We start from the raw sequence: 25,243 nt of genomic DNA, 5'->3' as shown, positions 1-25,243 counted from the left end.
ACGCAGCTTAGTTTTCCCTCGACCAACTAATTCAAATTAAAGTTCAACTCAAAACAATAAAACAAAAAAGTAATAGTAATAATAATAAAAACCAAAATGCGACCGGAAACCACAGCAAGTTGCAACTCTGGAGCGGAACGAACTGAGGAGCAAACGAGTTTAATGTGGACTACTACGGATATAATCGGGTTAGGGTCTGTGCCGGTTTAGTACTTGCTATGAGGCAATACTAATTAACCCAGTTTCAGTGTCAGTTGTGTTTTTTTTTTTTTGTGTGGTCACACTTACCAAAGCAACGTAATGACATTTATAAAGCGGGCTCCCAACTTTCGGTACTCTTTAGATGATGTCCCGCCCTCAAGCATGAAATTCATCCTGTAATTCGAGATGCCATGCGTTGATTTGTTTCAGTTGAAGTAACCGAATAATAAATTTGTATTTTGACAGTTATTTAATAGGGGAACGAGAGATATGTGTGGGATATTGATGGAACAGCTGCTGCTAGAGAGGGAGTATACAGACAGATGGTCCCGGGGGTGAAATTTAAATGACAGGGAGCTACCAATGAGAATCAAGTAGGGAAAGAAAGCTGGAAACTAAACAAAGAGTTAGAACTTTAAATAAGATAAGCAGCACACAAAAATTAAGTTTCAAATAATTAAAGCCAAAAAAATCTAGTCATTAAATGTTTAATAAGTTATTATTGTAAAGTACTACTATAAAAGGCCACATAATGCTGGCAGGTATTTTAGTAATGATTGATGGAGAAACTTGAACCACAAGATAAGCCACAAATCGTGCCAGAATCAAGACATATCATAACGAAAAAGCATACCCCACAATCTCCAGCACATGCCACACTCATTAACATACTCAAACCCGCTACAATTACCATTTCCATTCCTCGTTTTTAGAACCACGACCACAGAACGCCTTCATGAAAAGCCTTCGTTCCATTTCACCGGGTTTTCACTTGGCTTTCCTACTGTTCCCTCCCCCTTTGTAGCCACCTGCCTCCTGCACTTTGCACCACCGACAATAACAACATAGTTTTTCCATCCATAAACACAGAAAGCAATTTCCGTTTATGCGTTTTTCTATTGTTTCGTTTGCTGTTCTCGAATTTGAGTTTTCCCCCTCATTTGGTCACCCCAGAAAAAAACGTTGAGTGATGCACAATTTGGTAAGGAAAACTAGCCTACAAGCCCAGGAAAAACTCCTCACCTGATGATGCAACTTATCGGTAATGCATTTTTTGTGTGTGTGGCGGGCAAAAGTTCATTGCCGCCTTTGGCGTTGACCAAATGTTTGGCTCTTTCACTTAATTACCCACCCGACCAAAAAAGTCACGTGCCCCGGGGGATCCCCTTAAACTCCATCCCCCTACCTCCGTCCCCCTTTGCACTGCCTCGCAGCCACGCCTGCATAAAAAACGCACTTGACGTTCGTGACCTTCGCCGCTGGCCATAGCTTTTATCCCCAGCTGTTTTTTTATTTGTGTGCTGCTGCTGCTGATGCAGTTGCTGCACACTGGTGACGGAGACCTCTCCAAGTTCAACGGGAGCCATTAAGGAAAAGTCAACACCAGGCAACTGAAAATACCCTCGGTTCCGCCCCCGCAAGCAAAACATTACTTTTGCATTTTTGGAAGATGTTGGGGCTTTGATAACCCCGCCACATCACCAAATTGAGCCAAGACAAACCAGAAATCCTAACAGCAATGGAATGCTAGAGAGTTGGGTTTGAAATTTTAAGTACCCTATAATTATGGCACCATATTGGCATAGTCAGGAAGAGCTTATTTGCTTAATTTTTTTAATGGGGTTAATCGAAAAACATTATAAAATTTGTTGTTGGTTCGGTGATGTTAAAAACTTTTTTTCTTACACCTTTATTTCTTTGGAATCAAAAAATTTCCGATAAATGTACTTTAAATGTAATCTTAAGCCCAGGATAATTGTTTAATGAAATTCATTCTGTTTTGACAAAGAATGACTGTTTACATTATACATTTTCTGTATTCAAATTTTTAAAGATTATCCACAAAATCTGTAGCGCACCCTCGCAATAAAATAGGGTATAAACATCCTCAGTTTGCGTTTTTGGGGGCCAAGTAAAAGTCAAGCAAAAGTCTTTCTCTGCTTGGCGGTCTCTGGGGTTTTCGTTATCTGCCCGGGGCCATCTCTCTGAGCAGTGACTGAATGGAAAATTAATTCGGTTAACCCCTGTCGACACCTCCCACTTTGGAGGTCTTACCGACCCCACAAGCCCCCTTAATTCCCAATATTGCTTGCCATTGAAGAAGACACTGTCAATTGGCTTTCACCATTTTTTGCTTGCTAATTCTCGTATCAATTTCGACTTGCATTTTGGCTAAGCCTCACTCGTATGCAAATAACCCTGAACCAAGGAACCTTCAATCCCTGAGCCCTCCCATTAAACCATCCTCTTTATTCAGAGGTCAACTAATTATGCAAAGAAGAGACAGCTGCTTGAACGACGTTTTGTTGTCTTAAAGGAAGCCCAAAAACTGTCTAACTAAATGATAAGTTTGCCTCCTCTTAATTCCCCTCTATTTTCCACCATTTTACTGGAAAATTCGCTTGCATAATTGAGGGTGGTGGTCTATCAGAAAGAAAAGCCCGGAAATCCATCGAGTGTGCCACAAGTAAAAAACTGAACAATTCACGCGCGATTTCTGTGGCATGTGGCTCCGCCCTCTTACCACGCATTTCCACTTGAAATATTTGAGCGGAAAACTGCATGCGGAAATGCAAAAATGAAAAGCATTTTCATTTAGGCAGAGTGTGAAAATTATGTATGGGAAAACTTCAAAACAAAGAATGTTGAGGCGGGAAAGTAGGGAAATGCAGGGGTTGCATATTTTTTCTGGAAAGAGAAAAGAGAAAAAACAACTTATGGGAAGTCGAAAATATAACTTTAAGAAGGATTTTAAGTAAATAAATAACATGTTTTCAAAAGCTTTTGGAAAGGAAACCCCTAATTGTTATGCCAAGAAAAGAATGGAAAAATCTGGCAAAACTATTTATAAGCTGAGAGAACATAAAGTGCGGATAATTTAGTGGGGGAATTATTACAAAGGAAAAGTCTCGAATGAAAGCCTTGGAAATCAAGACAAAGTAAAAGAAATTGCAGGTCCAATAAGCTCTAACTACCTAGAAGGTGTTCTTCTATGAGAAACCCTATAAATTGTAGGTCTTTGCCAATGAAAGCTGACATTTGGCCTTGCCGTTGGTTAGAGGTGTAAAATACCAATTTGGAGTCCACAAACAAGAACGATTTACTTTGGAAGCGCCCCATTTGCCATGATTACCAACACCGAATCCAATTTCCAACCCAATTTCTGAGCAAAGTGTAAATTAGAGCTGAGTTCGAGCTACTGAATTTGGCGCGAGTGCCGAAAGCGCAGCCCGGGGTAATTTTCTGTAATGAGGAAACCGCTGAAGGATCGCCGGGAGCAATCTCTTCCGGCTCGGAAAAGCCATGGGTGTCATTTTCCGATTTCCCAGGCAGAATCCCGCGAACGTGACCAGATCGAGGCTGGTCGCAAATGAGATTCGAGCTGCTGCAGTTGCAGTCCCAATTATCACAACAACGATCGCAATAAAATTTTCACGCGCCATTGTAAATGTGGGCGTGGTTGGGAAATAGGGGCGAGGGGCGGTGAAAATTACCATCCTGTCAAATGAGCAAACTCAACGGGAGAGTCAGGCCTTAACCACCTGTTTCTCGGCCTTGTAGTTTGGTAATTGAAACTCTTTTTTTGTTTCTTTTGTCTGGCCATAATTATTTTCGGTTGAAGAGCTTTCCAGTTAATTTAATAAAATGGGAAATTTGTAAACAGCATTTAACAAAAACTTAAATCAAACCGGACACCTAACAGGGTTTTGGATAATTAAAAATGTATTTGAAAACGGGAAAAGGTGGTAAATAAGTGGGTATGATGGGGAAAGTTGGCAGCATCGAGTGGGTGGCAACTCATCATATTGAGAGGGGTACTCTTTTAGTTTCCACTCTGACATTGTAGGCGGCATCCGCTTGTTTCTACCTCAACTTTGAGATCCACTCCTTGGTTCTAGTTTCTGACTTTCTCTATTAAAAGCCCCCTGCCTTTCCTTTTTCTTTGTATATTGTATTTTTATTACCTTATCGCGATGCTCTTGAATTGCCAAATAGGCAAAGTCCCATCCTCATCATTATCTGTGCAAAAATATCGGTTTTTTTCTGCCTGACAAGCCCCGAAAAACTGTATGTCTCAAGTTGAAGGCGCAAATAAAAATTGATAGACGGGTGCGGCTTAATTTATGAGTTTCCTAAGTTTCCTAAGAAAATGTACAATAATTTGTAGTTGCAGCAGAGGATTGTCGGCAATGGGTTGAGGAAAGTTCAGGAGTCCTTGTCTTATGTAAGACAATAAAACTCTTGAATTAAGCAAAGCAAAGATATCTCTCCCTTGCCAAAACACAAAACGTTTCTCGAAAACATTATAAAACCATCAAACTCATCAATTCAAGCACCCAAGCCGAAGATTCAATTCAATTCCCTGCGAGAAATTCGCAATCGTCACGCAATCTTAAATGACAACGTCATGGAATGAAATTGCTGCGATTGGATGTGGAATGGGATGCTCTAGGACGGATCCTCAAATGTTGCATGTTGTACTCGCATCTGTGGGCAGATTGTTAGCTCCATCTCCATCGAGTGTTGAAAACTTTATTATGCCTGTTATCACTTCAAATGCTGCTAGGAGTAGGAAAAGGGAGAGATTAATTTGTGCCTTCGACAATTCGGGTAACCATTTCCCATTGTGTGTGGGCGTCGTAACTCCCTGAACAATATAGTAATTTGGGGCTTGGTCTGGGTCTGGGTCTTGAATCTTGAGCCTCAAAACTTGCCTCACGTGTTTGTGTTCCCTTTGGGCTCGTCAGTGGGCTGGAAAAACAAAAAAAAAAGTACAATAAAAAGTTGGGAAATCATTTAAAAACCAATTAAGCCCATGTCGCTGAGCACGAACCACAAAACATACAAAATAGAAGAACAAAGCTCTACCCACATATGTGGGAATAATGTGAATTATTTTGTTTTTAGAGCAGCTGACATGTGTAAGCTTTGTTTTTTGAGATGGGAGAAAACATAAGTAGAACAGAAATAAGATTAAAGTCTTTTTAAGATTAGATTAGTTTTTATATTAATTAAAACATTTAAAGTGTTTGATCCACAGTAAAAAATTTGGATTGCAATTCAATAAAAGAAATGTTTATCTTCTAAATAACGAAAAAAAAAGGTTTGAGTTTTTTAAAGATAGCGCATTTTTAACATATGGAATATTGGGATTACAATTAAATAAAATAAACTCGTATGTACCATGATTCAACACTCTGGCAAATTACCAAATCTTCACTTCGGATACTTTGAAATTCCTTTAGGAAAACGCTCCCAGGCCGGGTAATTTCAATTAAAAAGTCGTTAGCCACCCACTGGGCCAACTGGTCGGTTGTCATCCGCTGTCAGCTCTTTTGGTAAACTTTGACTCTATTTACGGATCGGCGTAATTAAAGTGGCCAAAAAATTGAATTTCATTGCAGCGGCTTGGGGAAACGGCGGCGGCGTCGGCTGCATTGAAAGTTGCAATTCCAATTGCAATTGCACAGTCACAGTCGCAGCAGTTAAAATTGGTCGAGCCGGGGGACTGGGACTGGGTCTGTGAATGGGAATTGCAGTTTATCTTCTACCATAATTTATGACTTTTAATTTTTGCCACTTGTGCAAGATTTATGGCCAATGTGCAGAAATTGAAATGCAATCAAAAAAATATTATGTTAACCTTTGAACCGGGGTCGAGGCGACGACTGTGGCCCAAAAAAGGAAAATCCTTGGCGCAGAATGGGGAAAAACTATTTTCCATTGCTGCCACGTAAATAAATCATGCCCTTTTCTCTGGACTGCTCCCAAATTGATTGACCGGCCATGAAATGGCATTCAAATTTGCCTACAATTTGTGCGGTTTCAAGTTATTATTTGCTTTTAACCTTTGATCTGTTTAACCTTTCGGTTTTATGTTATCCTGCTGTGTATGTCGCGTCTTTACGGGGAAAATACCCTTATCTTCAACGAATCGTTGGGTCAAAGACCTTTTACCACCCATTCATGCATGACCGATGTTGATGTCGATGCCACCCGTGCATTTTCCGGGCATTTCCTATTTGCGGCCTTGCCTTGGCGCTTCCTCTGTTTACATAAACAATTTGCATATTTTCCACTTGTGCTTTTTTTTCCTTCTGCTATTCATGTGTCTCAGCCATGCGGGAATGTCTCACTCAACTTGTCCGAGTTTTTTTTTTTCACTGTCTCTGCTGGTGCAACAATAATTCGTAATATTTTTAGGAGTTTGCCAATCCATTGGAGCGCATCAAAGCGAGAAGACAATGTTATACGGAAAACGTGATGGGGAGTGGGGTTTATTGGGGATTATTGTAAGGAGGTCTGTTTTTAGTGGGTTAAGATGGCTTGGCGTGGTACAAATAGCTAGAAGATATTTTGGTCTTGTTTATTTCAGTTAAGAAAGTTATGTTTGTTTTATCGAAGAACAAAGACTCCACATGTCAACCCAATTAAAGCCCCAATAAATTTAACTAAATTCCCCAATTAATTACCATTTATTCATATTCCACATATGACTGACTTCTCTGACTCTGCTATCGTTAACTATGGTGATTTATGTCTTCAATTAATAAAACGCCAGCCAAACAATGAAAGTAAGCTCTCAACTCCAAACAAACTCTTTATCTTATCGATTTTGTCTGGGCAATGTGGGGCAAAGTTTGTTGTTTGTAACTTACGCTATGGTTTTTATCGATTTCGTCCGCCAGTCACATTATTTGTAGGAACTTTCTATCGACGACTGGGAAATGCATTCCATAAAAAATCAGGCCATCGGCAGGAGAGAAAAGTGAGTGAAACAGAGAGCGAGAGATATGAAAAACCGCAGGCAGGCCAATCGACCGAATTCGTCGCGTGCCCGAGACCCCGTTTTCCCCCATTTTCCCCTTTCCATCGCCACCTCCCACTATTTTCCCACTCCAGACCCACACCCACGCCCACGCGAATGTCACGAGCTGGAAAATTGGGTGAAAAGTTTTTTTACCCCCACTCTGCTGTTCTCTGCTGATACATAAATTTCCCAGTTGAGTGGAAAAGCTTTTCTAGCTCGCTTTTCAATTAGCATAACAAACTACCCCTGTCCCCCGCCCAAATTTGTTTTCGACTCCACTTGAGTTCAAGATTTTCCCATGTATGTGGAAAACTACTACTTGAAAGCTGTCAATTTGTGGATTTGTGGGCCACCCACAACAACATTTCAATCCCAAATTGAAAACCAACTAAGCCAAACAAATCATTTGTTGTCTCAGGCCCCTATTTAGTCATAAATAATGTACTTATAGAGCATTCTGGAAGTGATTTCTCTCTTCTAAATTCTACTATAAATTTCATTTGAAATTGTGTCACCACCAACTCACTTTCTTCCTTTCTTTATTTTCTTCTCTTTCTAGGTAAGAATCACAGACATAAGGCTTTGATATATCCACATTCATAAATCTAGCCATATATGACTGCCAAGGTTGCGTAAGTTTTTCTTCAATAAAAGGAGCAATTTTCATCGGTTTTCCGTTGATTTGTTTCCGCAATTAAAGTTGCCATTTCTCATGTCCGAAACTATCAACAATATTTCTCTCACTCCTGCTCCGTTCATATGCCATTATTTTTTCACCGTTTTGGCATTGCGTGCAATTTTTAATTTTTCATGGCAATTTAAAAACGAAACCGAACAAAAATGCAGACAGTCAGACACACATTTGCCAATTGGCAATTTTTTGGCGATGATGGACCGAGATTAAGGACTTATTTCGGACTGTTGAAATTTTTTTTTGATTTTTTCATTTCATAATTAACATTCGTACGAGTCTTTGTTTATTGGCTTTCTCTGCTTTGAGACTTATCTTCGAGCGCAATTTTTTAATTGCTGTCATTTACTTTTCGATCATTTTTGTGTCCCATGTAATATCGATTTGTGTTGGGAAGTCGAGGAGGGCAAGTGATGGAAGATGAGAGGGAAAATCATTTTCAATAAAAATAAAACTGCCAAAGTATAGAAAAAGAAACGATTTTCTTTCTGCACTAGAGAGAATTTATTTCCAAATCCTATGCTCATATTAGAAAGTCCTTTTTGTTTTTCCCCAGTCGCTACAAAATTTCAATTTTCAACTTTCCTGTCACCGCTGACTTGCTCACGTGGCGATTTTATGATAATGACCCCGCTTATTTTCGCCACCATTGTCACGTAAGGATCGAACAAATATGAAGGTTAGGTGCAGCAGCTCGGGTTCACCGAGAAGATACCCATTCCCAGGCCCGAAAACTGTGCAAGCCAGGTGCGAAGAAATGCAAATGGCGAGGTAAGGTGCCAAAAGTCGTGATGTGACTCAGTCGCTGACTCTTCGCCTTTTTGCCTCTTCGGGCGGAAATAGAAAAGAAAAGAAAATAAGAAACGTGGAGACCAGAAGGCTGGGGAGGGAAGCCTTTTGGCAAATCAAACTGCAAATCGCCGAGACAAAATCTCTTTGACAGCCTTCAACATAAAGGAGAAACACAACAACAGCCAGTAAAACTGATGCAACTAAAAACATTGTAACTCTGCCGGAAGAGAGTACACACAGCAAAAACAAAACGAAAAGCCACCAAAACAGCGGAGTGCGGCGAGTGGAAAAGTTCAGCATTAACAAAGTTCGAATTGTTTCCAATATCGAAATGCACTTTTTGCCTTTGACAGACAGCAACAACAAAAGTCAGAGATACACAATCTGACAGCAGTCCGAAGACGAAGACCCGACCGACAGATGGGGAACCCACAAGCGTGAGGGCTGAAATAAGGGAAAGGGGCGATGTAGAGGGGCACATTCTGATCTCTGTTTATGCTTCTTGGCATTTCTCGAGCCTGCAGCTGGAGGAGATGAACACGGGATGGGGAATGTTCTGTGGTTGGAACCAACTCTTCCTATGTTCGTCTTTATCAGCCACAATGCCGATTGCCCATCCAATCGGTCGAAGGCCGATCATTAAGGGGATCATGCAAATGATGCCCATGCGAATTGCCTTTCGATTTTGTTTTCAGTTTGATATTTAGTGGCTTATCTGTTTATCAATCTAAATTTCAGCTTATTTTAGAATGGTCACAATAATTTGTTGAATGCAATTACTGAGATCGGTAGATATGCAACTTCTATTTAACAATTACCTAAGTAAAAGAGTAGTGATTGAACATTAAAAGTTTTAGCCGCCTTAAGCAATAACTGATTGATTTCTTAGCCATAAAATAAACCAAATGATGATAAAAAGTTCAAGCTGAAAGGGTGATTTATGGGCCAGCAGTCTGGTCACACGCCACAAGGAGCAGTTTTAATTGTTCTGTGTGTGGCACTTGCTACTGCTCCTCCCCCGAAAACATTCAATCATCAGGCACACATATTAAAAATGTGTGTAGCTGCATCGACAGTCAAAACTCCTCCACTTATTACTTCCAACGAGCTGCTCCCTGAATCGACGTTTGGCCAAACGTCTTGTCTAGTTTCACTTCGTTTTATTCAAATTGGCAAATTGCCAATAAAGTTTTTCGCCAATTGCCGAATTGGCAATAAATATTGGTTTTATTTCACAGCCAAGCCGAGTTTTTATGAACTTGGACTGGAGCACGGAGGAAAATAAAGATGAAAAGTCGGGGGGAGGCTTAGCTTAAGGAGGTGTTGATGTGTGAATACGAAGGCGTTTATTGCGTGAAATCAATTGAGTTGAATAAGTTCGTTTATGCCTGCGGTGGCGGTGGCATTAAAAACATCTAAGGAAGATCAATGGAACTTTCACCCGCGAAAAACGTTGACAAATTAACGAAGGCCGGGATACGGTTAAATCTCTGGAAAAGAAAGTTGGTTGAGGGATAAAAGGATTAGACTTGGATGAATTAATAGGAAAGATACAGTTTGAAAATGGCTTGAGTATAGAGCAAAGAATGCATCATTCAATTCGTTCAGTATCGATTCCATTGTAGATTTTTGATTTTCCCATACCACTCATCATTTTCTTGTGTCTTTCCCTCATACAAGTTATTGAACCCGGCCCCTTTAAAGATGATTATTAACGCCCCGTGAAAATTATTTATGTTTTGCGGTTAAGCAAGCATTAAACAATGTCGCCGAGGTTAACCGATTTCGCTGCTGCGGTAGCAAATCACGTTCCCCGAAAGATAGAGAGTCCGGAGATAATCATCTGAATCGAACCAGCCAGCGATCGATCGATTGATCGCACTAAGGAAAGTGTTTCCCTGACCAAAAAACGTCAAAGCGAGAGATTATGAAGCCATGGAAAAATAACAGGCGGGAGGTTAAACTTTAGTTGAACTTTTACTCCGGTCTCCACCCTTTGAGATGAAGGTAAAGAGAAGGAGGATGGCTAGTTCCCACTCTGCTGCAACGCTTTTAAAAATCAATTTTGAATCGTGCTTACAGGTGGCTCGGCTCACATGTCCAAACTACATCGTCATCATCGCCGTTTCGTTTACTTTACGGCAGCACTGTGCCCGTGTCTCAGCCTGACCCTGCACCTCCTGAGTTATGAACTTGTTTGGGGCTTAATGAGTTTGGGGGGACCCACAAAAAAACCAAAAAAAAAAAGGGGGAGGAGTTGACGACTACAGGAGGTGGCTCTTTGTGGTTTTTTTCGTTCAGATTTTCATGGCTTCTGGGCATGGGAAGCTGGGGCCATCGCAAATTGAGGCGTCGTAATGGGAGGAAAAACTTGGGATCGGATCGGGTCCGATGGGATGCATGTTCATCTGCCAAGCGAACCGATAGTGAAAGTGAAGTGAGGCTTTCTTTGTTGTTGCTGTTGTCGCGGATCTTCAAACGACCGATGTAGTTGTTGCCTAAGGACATCCCTGCTTCGCAAAACAGGAAAAAAAAACATAGGCGAATCCCCAGACCACACTAATTTGCAATGTTAACGAATTGACCAAAAATTTGATTGCCATTTTTCATCTGTTAGATTTTATTTTATTTCCTTTTTGCCCCTCGGCTTGTCATTTTTCAGTTGTATTTAATACTGTGGGTTTATCGCCAGTTGGAAGATCTTTCTGTGGCAGCTGCGGGCCGTAATATTGGGTATGGAGATTTGTCTTTTATAGCCACTCAATATGGTTAAATGTCATTGCAATTAATTGCCGAAGGGGGTTTTGTTTTGGTGGATTAGGGATTGAAGGAGGGAAACTTAAAGTCTAAATTACAACAAGAAAATGGTTGAAAAATACTTTGATATTTAAAGATATTAGGCGAGTAAAAATACATAAAAATTGATAGAACGTACACATTAAAAAGGATAGGGATCGCGCTTAGGTCTGGTCACACTAAATCAAAATAATTAAAAAGTCAAACATCTGCTGTTTTTTGAACTTATGAAAAGGCTACCAATATCCCATCTTTTCACAATTTTCCCAATATTAAATTTCAATTATTACAACACTGATTACCAGCTGCCTCTTTTCCTATCCCTCAGCCATATCGTTTCGGGTTCCATTGCTGCGTTCAGCTTTCTATTTATTACACAATTAACAACTCGTTAGGAGGGGTTTTTAGTTTGGGGTTTCTTGTTTCGGGTCTTGGGCTTTGGGCCTGAGGTTTAGCGGTAACTGATTTTCCCTGTCGTACATTGATCAAAAAAAGAGAAGAAAAGCTGGCAAAACCGTTGGTAATAATCTTGTTTTAATTGCCGCCGGCCCAAAAGCTAGAAAAAAAATCCTGGGTAAAAAAGCGAATGAAAGTCGCGTAATGATCGTTTCATTGGCCCAGCCTGCCATGCTTCAGTTGCTCAATTTAGGGGCTTTTAGGGGCTAACCTTTGCCAAATGGGCAGACCATAGCCTTCGGCAGAGATCCTCCGCCCACTGCCACTCCCCCACAAGTAATTGAAGCCAAGTTGTAACTATATTCATGACCTTGCCTGTTGTCCGCCGGCTTCTTTCTGTACTTCTTTTATTTTTTGGCTTCAATTCGATGTCGGCCAGCATCTTAATTGCACTTCAAGCAGACGAAGATGGAGAAGTCCAAAAAGTGTTAATGAGACGGCCAAGTTTGGTAATCGGATAGTGAAGGAGACCGCACACATAAAAAGTTCACTCGAGTGGTGTCAAATTTACGCCTTAATATCTGGGTGAACAAGGGAGAACCTCTCGAGAGTCGAAACAAAACTGGATTGGTTTCCCCAACTCCAATTCGGATCTCTGGCCACCACTAGCAAAATAAACCCAATAAAACTTGTCAAAAGCGGCACGAGGCGAAAGTAAATCAAATATTTTGAATTATTGAGGAAAAATCAACAACAAATTGCCATTTGTTTGTCGCTCCAACCGACGACGACGATTCAGGCATGTACACATGTAGCAAATCCGATTTCGATTTCAAATCCAATTGTTAATGGCAGGCATATTTCATGATTGATTTCCAAAGCGCTAAGCCTTAGCCAAAAATGGAAAACGAGACAGGACAGAAGGAAAACTGGCGAGGAAATGCATTTGCCAATGACATTTTCCATGCAGATACCAACGACGACGCATTTTCACAATTTTTGACAGTTCACTTGGGTCAAAAACCAGCGACCACAGACATGACCAAATGGGTTTCCATCAGACAAGCAAATGTCCAGCTGGCCTCAACAGTTGTCTCTCTTGTTTTATTATGGTATTTTATCTCGATTTTAGTATGAGCTTAGGCTAATTAGCCTGGGGATCGTGTCTTCTCAGTCGGCCTATCATTATATGCAATTAATCGAACGATTACGATTGGTTTGGTTTCACTTTTTGGATCACAATTCAGGGGCAAGGCAATTTTCGGTGAGTCGTGCCCCTCAAGCTATAGCATAAGCTGCGTCATTTGCTTAGGAAAATTATCTTTAATTGTTTCGTTGCAGTTCTACTTGATTGAAGGCTATTTGAATCAGCGACAGCTTTTCTGGGGGGCTGATTTAATTCTGTGGAGATAAGTTTAGCTGAGAAGGTCAAATAGTGGAGCCCTGAATGTGTCAGAAGATAAGGAAACCATCAACATTATCAGCTCTGCGCTTTAATTATTAATTGGGGTTAAGTGTGTCACATGAATTTGAGATAGATTTACGAGTTCCCTGATGTTAGATGGGGGATCAGTTGGTTCCTCAACGAAGAGTTATTGAAAGATTTGAAGTCTGGCGACTCTGAAGCTCATTGAACTTATGAAGACGTGAGCAAACACTCAACTTGTTCGTATTTCCCAAATCATTTTCCTTGTCAGAATTTCAGAACATGAGAGCTCTAAAAACAAATCTCTCTTGACTTGAGTAGAAAGTTTAAGCACTATTCTCCATTTCTTCGTAATACGATTTTCACCAGCCACTGAAGACAACGTTTTCACACCGCATCAAAAAACGTTTTCCCTAATTTCATTGAAAATAATTACGAAAAACAGTTAAAGTCGCCTCGGCCAAAGGCAGCAGTTGAGCAATTTCATAATCAGTGTTTCCATGTAACATGTTTCTAATGAGACCACAATGAGCACAGAGATTTTCACGACAAAGCGGCAAACTTGTTCTACGACCCAAGAACGTGATGCCAACAAAGCCAAAAAGCGAGACGAGACGGGATTCCGGCCATCATCTTTGTCGCCGGCGGGGAGTTGAACGTGACACTCGGACGTGATTATGTCAACGGTGTTTGGAATCAGAAGCCAGCCAGGCCCCATGCTAACCTCAAACTCCTTGTCCGATATGTGTTACTCAATAGGCCAGGTCGGGCTTTAACTGCGACTCCCGACTTAACTTCACACACTCTTAAGATCGGGATCTTCAAAGCCGTCTACCCTGTCCGAGTTAATTCCCGATGCATTTGGTCACAGCACACACGTCGACGACATCAATTCCTCTAGTGAAAACTGAAGAACTGTGAGTGGTTTTCTGGGTCAGCTGATTAATTGCACATTTGGGGTCGTCTTTCAACCTGGAAAACCCATCTCCACTGCACCTTCATCTCATTTTCCCGGACTTTGTCAATTTGTTTATTGGTTCTTTTTTCCGTTTGTCATTTATCAACTCTCTCTCTCTCCGTCTCGCAGCAATTTCTTTGGGTAATTAGAGTCGCCGCCTGATTTTCGTCTAATTCTATTTCGTTGAACTCTATTTTTAGGCCGATTTGGAAGTGTTCCAAATGTCGTGACTACTTCACGTAAAAATGTTTGCAAAAAAGAAAAGAAGAAATAGAAAACGTTCAAAAAAGAACAATTTATTTTTTGTTCGTGCGCTCCAAATTTATGTGACATCTTGGAAATTTTCGCTATAAGACATTTTCTGGGTGGAATTTGGGTTGCTGTTGATCCTGCTTATAAAAAATTAGCAATAAATTTGATTCCTTCTGGGAAGAGATTTATGACAATTTAAAAGCGTTTTAAAAAGTGTTTTAAGGGGATGCAGTTGTAAATGTGTAACGATTCTTTTCAGTAGAATACATTTGTATTTTTTTTATGGTTGAATATTTTATTATTGATTATTTATAATTTCCTTTAAAATATTACTAATAGATAAAGAGTATATGAGAGTCGAATAAAAATTTAGGACCAAACACCTTTAATGTTAAAGATTTGTATGCTTGCATATGTAGTCTTTTGGTCTTTTACATAGTTAAAATTAATTTTTTTTATACCAAATACCATAAATTCAGCATAATTCTTGGGCACGTTTTGGGCGAGACTTTCAAGCCTTTTAATCGCCACTGCTGCGGACATTTATTAATGTCTTTTGTTAATTTTAAACAATACTGCAAAGTTCTATTCATAATCAACCTCCGGCGAATCAAACAATATCTGAAGGCGTTGTCTGGGACCGAAGACCAATAAAATGTAAACCTAAAATTGTAAAATTCTAAAAACGCGGTCGAGGTCACGCACTGGCATTTCCGATAATGAATGTACGATCTGGTGGGCCATTGTTGCTTTTTTGTTGTGTATGGCCAAAGCCGATTGCTCAATTCTTTGGTCATTCTCAGCCACGCCGAATTACAACAATTCAGAGAGACACTGAGTCAACGAACCTCGGCCGCAGACATCCAAGATATAGAGATATAGATAGGCGACGTGCCCAGCACACAGTTTCTATTGAGTTGCGGCTGGTAAAAATAGCCGACGCATTAGAGGAACTTATTTTGACCGATTCCAAGGGGCGATGAACATTTCGCATGAATAAACAGCGCAAAGAAAACTGGGGAAAAAAGGCAGGAAAAAATTAAGTTTCGTAGGAACACAATGTAAATTCCTATAATGCCTAAAATGTGTTGCAATTCTTATGACTAAGTCGAATAAAATGGGCAGTGGTAGTGAAGAAAAACAATTAGCCAGCAGAAGATTAAAATTTGAACGGGAAAAACTAATTTTTCAATGCGGAAAAGCTTTATAATTGTTGCACTTATGGTTTGCTTAATCGTAAGCATTTATCACGGTTGTCAAACATTATTTCTAAGCAGTATTATGATAAATTAAATAAAAAACAGAAGGTTATTAAGAAGATATGATTTTATTTTAAAACAGAGATGTTTAAATGTAACATTCAAGTTTAAATTAAAGTATTTCCTTTCACTTTAATGCCAGTAAGAGCTATTAAATCAATAAACCTTTGGGTTCGTCTTCAGTTCCTTAAACTTTTGAAAAGCTTCTCAATCATTTTTGTAATTTCTGCAAACTCATGCTCTGAAATTAAGGCTTGTTTTTCAAACACTTTCACACCACTGTAGGCACACACATTCACTTTTCTTGCCATTCGCTCTTGCTGGTTTATTTTCTGCATCAGATTTCAATCTCGAGAACTTCGCACTGACTTCAATTTGTTTTCCCTGATTTCTTTTATTACTTCCTACGCTCGCCAATAATCTTGAGACCTCTTGAGAGACTGGTGCTGGGCAGAAAATAATAGAAAAGTACACGGCTACACGGCTGCTCCTCAAGTTCAGGCAGCGCAGATTAGTCACGAATTTTGCATAAAGTTCTGCATTCTAAATTCTCATATTTCTCATATTGAACGCTCCTCAAGTGGGTGGGTGGCAAATGGCGGCAAATGCATTAATGCATTAAAGCATTGCCAGACCTTAGAGTCGTGCCAAGATTGGGAGTGGTTCAATTCAGTTTGGTTTTGGCTTTGGAGCTGAGACTGAGACTGAGTCCGCAGACCGAAAACAAAGAGAAAGGCGTTCCTCCAAAAAAGACTTACAACGTAGTGGCTTTTGGCTGACTAGGGTTGGGTTTTTGTCTAAGCTCGAAGTCGAAGCTGCGGCTCGGGTTCTCCGCTCGCTCGCTGGTCTTTCATTCTAGTAATGAGCCTCAAGTATCGCAAATGGGCAACCCACACCTGCCTCTCCGGATCCTCCTCCTCGGTCTTCTGTTTCCACTTCCACTCCTCCTGCGTGTTGAGGTCTTACTCGCAGCGTCTTCTCCTCCCCATATATTTCCAAAGTTTGTTCTTTGCCACAGGCCCTCTTCTTCGCTGACTCGACTTGGTTAAGTTGGGTTCATTTATCTATTTGCCTAACCAAGCAGGCCAAGCCTCTGAAAAAAAGATCCGTTTCTGCTTGCGCCCCGCAGAATTCTTTTGTTTCTGCTGTCTTATAATTAGATATAATGATAAAAATCATAATGCAAAACAATTTGATGCAGAAAATTGCTTGGCTTGGCTAAATAGCTATACATACAAACAAATCTTTCAAATTGTCATATTAAGCTTTTGGAAATAAGTGGAAGAACTCCACCAACATAATTAAATTTAAGCTATTGCAAATAAGTGAAAGAACTTTAAATAAAATGGAAAAACTGATGATAGAAGTAAGTTACTTCTAATCCCTCTAGATGAGTAAAATATAAATCAAACGTAAAAATGGATTGAAAACTCTAAAATGACAAGTTTTAAAAAAAAACTCCTTGACAGCCTTCAACTTGAAGACAGTCTTTGAAATTCCCCCAATATAATTAAATTTACTGCATAGAAATATTCGATGGCAGTAAAAGTAACCGACCGAAAAAAGGAGAAAAATACCAAGCAGCCTGTCAAAACTTTCCCGATTTTCCTCCGCTTTTCGAAGGGAGGGGGGTAGATTTGGTAAGGCTTCCCCATAAATATTTCTCGCGGCGTCGCTTTCTCGGATCATTCTTCAAACTGAAAATGGCAGAGTGGAGCCGCAGAGATGGCTTTGCCAGAGGTTTTTTTTGGCAGCTGCCTTTGAGTGTCAATTTGGCCATTACCCAAGGTAAATCAAGAGAGGGCGAGCTGTCCAAGGAAAATATTTTCATAAATTTGCCATTTTCCAAAGCCCAGACCCCAAATCTCTGTGACATTTCAATTTGCCAGTGTCGAATGGGAGGCAAGAAATGGAAATGCAAGTTCAATGAAGATCTCAAACAGGTGAAAATTGAAATTTATGTTTGCATTGAGTTTCGTTTCGTCTCGGGTCGTTTCGATCGAGGAGCTCTAGGCTTCGAGTTGAGTAAGGATGTGTCGGGGCCATAAATAAATGTCCATGGTTTCGAACACTTTGGGGTGAAAAGGTTGTCTCTAAAAGCATCTCCCCCTTTTCCCCCATACTTATCGATTTCTAATTTCAACGTTTGCGCACCTTTTGTTGATTTTTCATATTTTGTCGGTGATGCAAGAGATCGCCGGGGTTAAACTGTTTGTATGGAGATCAATGTCCAGATTGTGGAAGCCCGCTTGGGAGTTTTCCTGCCTCGCATTTTCCTCGGCTATCTCATGTGTGTGTGTGTGGGTGTCACTGGGTGTCACGCCCACCTTTCCCCTTTTTATGACCCTTTGGCGTCAATTGTCTTGTAATTATTTTTTTGATGTTTAATAAATTGAATATCGCTCTGTGCGGAAAATCTTTCTTTTCTCCCTCTTCTGTGTGATTAATGACGGAACAATGGCAATGGAGCTTATGCAATGCGTGGGACTTTTCCGATTTGACCTTTGGTTGGAGGAGATGGATAAAGATGCGGATGATGGCGTGGCAAGGCCCGGCAGCTGTTAAAATGACAAATGAGCGATGCCATATCGCTGCAGTTGGGCGCTAAATGCTGTTGCAGGAGTTGAAATTGGAATTCCAAGGGGAGGAGGATATCTTTGAGATAATGTGGCATAAAAGTTTAAGTTTAACGGGAAGGAAAGTTATAAGGAGAAGGAATTTAAGATTTAGGATAAGAATATGAAACTAAATAGGTTAAAGAAAGTTGAAAAGGCGGATATAATTAATTACCATATTTTCTTAAAAAAAAAGCTGGGTACAATTAATTATGTTTTAATGTTTTTCGTTTAAAATATTATAATTACTTTAGCAAAGCAAGTAAGCCATAAAACCTTCAAGTCATTATATGAAAAATACATATCTCTTATGTGGTTGCAAGTCACTCTGAAACAATATCCTTTCGAGCCAAGCCTTTCTCTAACCACAACATCACCCTTTCACCCCAATCCCTTGTTTGCCTAATCAATTAGCTGCCTGGGCATATCAAGTATACGTCATGTTAGCCACATAAGTTTAACCCAGCGACACCTATTTAATTTCCCTTTTTGCTGTGTGCGCTCTCTTTTTGATTCCAGGTGTTGTACCATGAAATTGTATCACACGCTCGAGTGGTGAGCTCTTGCATTCGAGCCGCCGAAAAGGAGCAGCAACTCCAGCAGCAGCAGCAGCAGCAGCAACAATTGCAACTTCAGCAGCAACAGCAACAGCAGCAACTGTCGAGTCAACAGCCCGCCTCATTGACCAGTAACTGCTCCAGTGAGTCAACCAGCGACTCGGCTACGAAGTCGAGCAGCCTGAGCAGTGGTTTCGCCTCCGATCCGGTGACCACACCCACCACTGCCATTGGAACCACGGCAGCTGCCCCACCACCAAGTGGCAGCCACCACCCATCCAAGAAGGGCGAAGGGAACTTGGAGCGACTGAGGGACCGCTATCATCTGCTGTATCTGAAGGCCTTCGAACTGCAACTGTGCCTGGATAACCTGCTAAGGAAACGAAGCTCCACAGCGGTAAGTTGCGAAATACATATATATATCACTAACTTATAATAAAATAAATAGTTAGAATAATTATCTGGCTATTAAATCCAAAATGTTATATTTCGTATTCAAATAGTATAAAATCACATATGCATTATTTAATATTAAAACATTTACATTATTACTTTGAAAATGTTTCCTATTTGTTTTAAATGCAAATATCGTCTGTGAACAGACATGCGCTTTCACCTTAACTAACTTTGTTCTGAGAGAAGATAAATATACCAGTAAATAATACATACTTGTATAACTTACTGTCTGGTGGTCTATTTCAACTTAGTATAACTTTTAAATAGTCATTTACGAAGATTGTTTCTCTTCAATCTTCTAAGAACACACTTAGCATTAAAAGCCAGCCAACATATATCACACTAATTTATAGCTCATCTACATGAACTTGAATCGATTAGGGATTTTCCAAAAATAACCTCTGCAAAGCAGTGCCCTTGGCGTGTGTGTCTTCGACTTTTGTCACTTTGGATTATCTACTTGGTAATAAAAAAGAAAACTCCCAGCCAGCACAAGGGAAAATCATTCGAGATGCCAGGGATTCTTGGAAAGAAAGAAAATGCATTTGGCGCCGCTTTCCCCGCACATCCGCCGTTCGTCGCCTCGCCATTGCCATTGCCAATTGTGGAAATTTCTAATTACGTTTTTGTATAACTCGGTTGCGAGTGATTTAATTAATTTATTTAGTGAAAATGCCGGCAATGCGACAAAAATGTATTGGGAAAGCGGTAAAGTGCCGAGCAATGCAATTGAATAGTGAGACGAACTTGGGAGAAAGATGAATGAGTTTCGCCTGGGTGGTAGCGGTAGATCGAGGTGTGTCTCGTTGGTTCCTGTTCGATGGGAAGGTGACGGATCTAAATGTGAGAAACATTTTCAGAAAATGGTATTACTATGATGCGAAAAGCAATAGTTATGCATAAGAAGTGTGAAGAGACAAGTTAATTGATACAATTTGAGTTTAATATAATATTTTGGAGTAAAGGGACATTTATTGATGAAATAATATGATATGACAACGGAACTGAAAGTAAAGAATTTTCCCGGAAAAAGATATTTTATATTTATTATATTTGTAATATTTTGTATAATTTTTTACAATTTTTTTCATTTAAATAACTAAGAAAATGTTTGCAATGACTTGAGATCATAATGTTATTTTAAATGTTGTTTCTAGATTTAATTTTCAGAAATCAATGGATATTTTACATATTTTTTAACCTTACATGAAAAGATGAGAATTACAATCCCCATCTGATCAGTAACTCCTTTTCCTCTCTCCGTCTGCTAATTCCATACCCCAGTCTAATTCACCGACCATTCTGTTCCTCTCTGCGGCATCCGTTTCGTGTTTAGATCCAGTGAAAGTCAATTTCGCCTTATAGACACGTTGACCCAGTTTCCTGCCAACAACGAGTGTGGATAGATGGATGGATCCTCCTCGTAGCTCTAAACGTTTCCTGGTTAAAGTTCTCTGCTCCTCTTCGCCTCTTTGTCTGGTAATTGGAAAGCGTTTTTCATGCACCCCTCTTAATTGTGGGTAATTTGCGGAGTAGGAAGCGCAAAATTCTCTGGCCCCGTGTCTGGGCTTAGTGTGTAAATAATTCATTCAAGACACGCACTGAAAAAGAGGCGGCTTCTGACTATCTGACTATGACCCACACACAGAGTCTTCTTGGCTGGCTTCCTTCCCGCACCTTCTATTAGAGGCCTCCGGCTGTGGGGCATTTAACCTTTTTTTTTTGTGAACCGCTTCATTTGATTTCGCCCCGAGCAGGCTTTTATCCACCTCTAGGATTTCCTCTCGTTGCTGCAGAAACAATTTCATTTTCCACTGCCTCTCTGATGCAATAATTTGCATCCCCCCGGGATCCGATCCGTCCATGTCCAATCTCTATGTGGGCCGATCCACTTGGCAATTTTCAACACTTTCCTGGCCACATTTTGCTCGGGTTGCCCGCGGGGGGAATTCGCTGCTCCACATTTGCAATGCATCCAATTTCTGGCCAAAGGAGATTAGCCAGGCCAAGACTTCAAACGAAGGCGGCTGCTGTATAGCCAAAAAATAGCGAATCAAACGCGGGACAGACGGAAATGTCACAAGTGTTTGCACTCAGAGAAAATTAGATGTCTGTGTGCATTGTGAAATGCATGTATATATATATTGTATTTCTGGTTATTGATCTTACCAAAAACTCCACATATTTATAGCTAACCAAACCAGGACCTGATCTTCAATTACAGGTATTTCTCTCAGTGCCCCATTTACCAAGTGTCGTAATAAACTCACGGCTTGCCCAAGTCAATGGCTTGCCTCCCGTAACTACTTCCCCGCTTCTTCATCAGCGGGGTTAAACTTTAAGTAGCTCCCATAAAGAAATGTATTTATATCTAAAGCAATATAAAAATCAAAAACTGCGAAAAGTAAAAGTGAAATTTATGCGCCCTCAACTTCAGAGTTCACACAAGTCAACGGCAAGACGGTAAACTCCGAAATCAGCTCGAAAATCAGCACCGAAACCAAATGAAAGTGACCGAAATGAGCAGAGCAGGGCAAATGGAAATAAACCAAATCAAATTTACGACGTGCCTGAACTTTGGGAAATTCAAAAAAAAATCATAAATAAATCACCAGAAGGAAAGAAGGCTTGTTGACCGATTTTATAAATACCCTAGTAGATTTTATAAGTTATTGAAATACATTTAACTTTATTAAAATAAAGATGGTTACATTCTTATTTAGACAATAATTCTAGACAACTTATGATAGAGATTAACAACCCTGTGTACTGAAAAACCCAGACCTTATTTGCCTACTGAAATTGATGTATTTTCCAACTTATTTTTCTTTGTTGCATCTTTTTCCACCTCTTCTCTTTGTTTCCCACACCTAAAACTCTGGCAACATGTTGCAAGTGGCGGCAGCAACAAGTTCGATAAACAAATGCAGTTGAATTGCATTGAATTATGCCCCATTATTGTTGTTATTATTGTTATTATATCTCGCCTGCACCTACTCTTTTTCTCAGTCCCTCTCCTTGGGATTATGTTGTTTATTCTTGGGAAATTGTGTGTTTGTCTAGCAGACCGAGACCACGAGACCTTTGTCTGCTTTTTCAACGGGTTGAAGGTTGAACTGGAGGCTGGGAAACATCTGTCTGCCGGCTGAAAGGGAAACGATCTTTGGGAACGAGTGGGAGAATCAAGCGAGAAAATCAAGTTATCTTCTTGCGGGACCTTGGAGCTGTCATCATTCTTCTAATCTTACTAATTGGCCACCATTTCCATGTACCAATTAACGTCCATCAGTGGGGTATGATCAAAATATTTATGAATTTAATTGGCCTCATCGCTTTGCTAACCAGCAGCAGACATCAATCAAATACCGACATAAATCAATCCTCAAACTTGCTACCAGTCTGCAAGTCCACACCCAAAAAAAAAAACAAAGCACAAAGCTTAAAAAGAAATATGCAAATTTGGTTTTTTCTTTCCCTCCTTTGAACCACAAAACGAGGCTTTAAAATGAGTGAATGCAAATCGCATAATAATTGACAATTGGAGGCGGAGGGGAGTGGTTACCCATTTGGCTGGCAGTCACGTCGGAATCGAATCGGAACTGCAATTTATGCACGTTGATTGCTTACACATGTTGCAAGTCGATAGTTGCAGGTTGAATGCTGCATGTTGCTTATGTGTCCCGGAAAGCAGCACAAATTAAATCACAATAACTATGTAAAATCTTTGGGGGCACACCCACAATTTAAGATGAAATACGGAAGATAAACAATGGATTTTTTTAGCTCAGCTCTTTATAGTTTTTTTTTGCTGTGCCAGCGTTACTTTCCTTAGTTAAAGTAATTAGCCTTTACTGCTCTTTTAAAAAATAAAACCAAAATAGCCCACAAACAAAAACTTGACCGCATGTAATGAAAAACAATGCTACCGCAAGTTGCAAAAATAAACTGGGTGGCTCTAAAATGGTTTTATAAATCACATTCCTGCCCAAGCAAAAACCGTTCGCTGATCTAGTTTCTGGCTAAGATAATGACAGATTGCTGGCTTAATATTCCTTGGGGTTTCTCTTCTTTCGAGCTTTTTTTTCCCCTGGTTTTTCAATTACCCTCCTCTAATGGTTCATTATTTGATGCCAGTTCGATAGAGGGGCATCGTATTATCACGGATAAGATTGGGGATTTGTGATCTGATTCGATCTCTGATCGCACACATTGGCTTTCTGGGCCATTGATTTATGATCGCCGAGGAAAGGCATAAAGAAAATCCAGAATAACAACAATAAACGATCAACAATAGCAAATTGCCTTGCCGGCAGCTGTTGGTTAAACGGGCCACATTCCCATATCGATCGATGGCCACCGTTCGCTGGGAAAGTCGGGGAAATCGGGAATCGGCGCAGTGAGTTGCCCAATGCGAAATGCAAACAAACGAGAGCAGTCATCGCCGCACAGCGGCAACAAGGTGCTGCGGTGTCGTGTGGCGCAACTGCGACATCTTCAAATGCGATTTATGGTGCTGCCAGCAACCAGCAACCTTACCTGAAGAATTGACATTTGCCAAATGTCAACTCGCGACTTTTGTTTGCATGCCTTTGTTTTCGCTTTTGCATCGAACCAATCAAATTCGCCTTCAATTGTCAATATTTCATTTCCATTTTGCCAAGCAACACCTTTAAATGTTTCCTTACATTGAAAGTGAAATATAGCAAAACTTTGACTTTGATTGTCCTGGTTTCAGTTGAATATTTCTTTAGACATTGAAATTGTTGGATTTCTTAGTTAATCATATATAATAACCAAAATACAAAGGAAATTTGTTTTTGTCTTTTTCAAGACTGTAATTCTTTACATGTCAGTTTTTTTAATTTGTTTTGGTAAATGTTTTAACAATATACTGTATTTTTTTGGGTGTACCCCTTCCCGCAACTCTACCATAAAATCTCCGTCAGCAACCTGCAAATTATGAACAATTGCGTGGTTCAGGAATCGGGCATTAGCATCTCCCTGCGTGGGCTTTATGGCGTGGGCTACACCCACGCCAGATCGGTCTATATAATGCCCCAAGTACTGCAGCAACATGTTGCACTGTCCGCAGATTAGGGTCAGACACCGAGAACACCGAGAACTGGCAGGGTCTAAAGTGAAAATATGCAAACTATGGCCGACGGCCTGTCGAAGTTGCACGTTCGAGGCACGCCAGCAACAGTTGCTGCTGTTGCTATTGCTGATGTTGCTTGGACCAATGCAGCGACTTCAATGCTTGATTTTTTCCTCTGCTTTGCTAAATTTAGCATCTAATGCGATTTGTAATAGTTGAGCTAAATTGTGGACGTTCAAGTTGCTGCTGTACCAGGAAATGTTTGCCGTACGCCAGCAACAGCAACACCAGCAACAACAATGAAAGTAATAATATTGTCGCTGCTGTGGGTTGTTCGAGGGGGCGAGGGGTGGTGCATGGCGCGGGGGTGGTGGTTGGTGGTGCATGTTGCCCGTTTTCCATATGACTTGGAATTTTTCATGTTGCTCATGTTGCTGGCTTGCCAATTGTTGTTGTCTGCTGTGCGGGTTGTCAACGCGGTGGAGTTGTTGCGCGATTGTTGTTGCAGCCGATGTTATTGTTATTGTTGGTGTTTTTTGTGTCTGCAATTTTGTCGCGCCATTGGAGAGTTTTTCCACTCGCATTCGGAGTCGTTGCTGTTGTCGCCGTTGTTGCCGTTGTCACCGCTGGATTAAAATTCATTGAATGTTTTGTGGCGAATTGAGTAATTGTTGCGAAATTTCGCTCAGTTTACAGAAAATCATAGGAACGACTGAGAGTTATATATTTAAACCCCAATATGCGAATTATGGACACTTAAGAAAGTGTAGCTAATCAAAGGCAAAGCTTTTAAAATTATTCCTCATGTAACGTTTTATTAAGATATTTAAAATTATTTTAAAGCAAAATGAGAGAACAGGGGTAATTATTTTAACAATATTTTTTTTTGGAAATTGTGAAATAGGTGTTTTAAAAAGGCATGTATTAGTTAAATTGAA

The 25,243-nt window shown here is 40.2% G+C and overlaps 1 protein-coding gene across 4 annotated transcripts in view; it reads left to right on the top strand.

The window, feature by feature from the left end:
* The window catches only part of LOC108145793, a 126,636-nt gene that overhangs the window by 74,729 nt on the left and 26,664 nt on the right, over nucleotides 1-25,243 (top strand). For all 4 annotated transcript variants that reach the window (XM_017271364.2, XM_017271363.2, XM_017271366.2 and 1 more), the window contains one exon: nucleotides 18,717-19,151. In XM_017271364.2, coding sequence (XP_017126853.1) covers nucleotides 18,717-19,151 — 435 coding nt within the window. The remainder of the gene's footprint in view (nucleotides 1-18,716; nucleotides 19,152-25,243) is intronic.

This window comes from Drosophila elegans, unplaced genomic scaffold (assembly GCF_018152505.1).
Source record: "Drosophila elegans isolate 14027-0461.03 unplaced genomic scaffold, ASM1815250v1 contig_208, whole genome shotgun sequence".
Classification (NCBI taxonomy): Eukaryota; Metazoa; Arthropoda; class Insecta; order Diptera; family Drosophilidae; genus Drosophila; species Drosophila elegans.
Note: the sequence above shows the minus strand (reverse complement) of the source record. Positions and strands in the feature narration are given on the sequence as shown.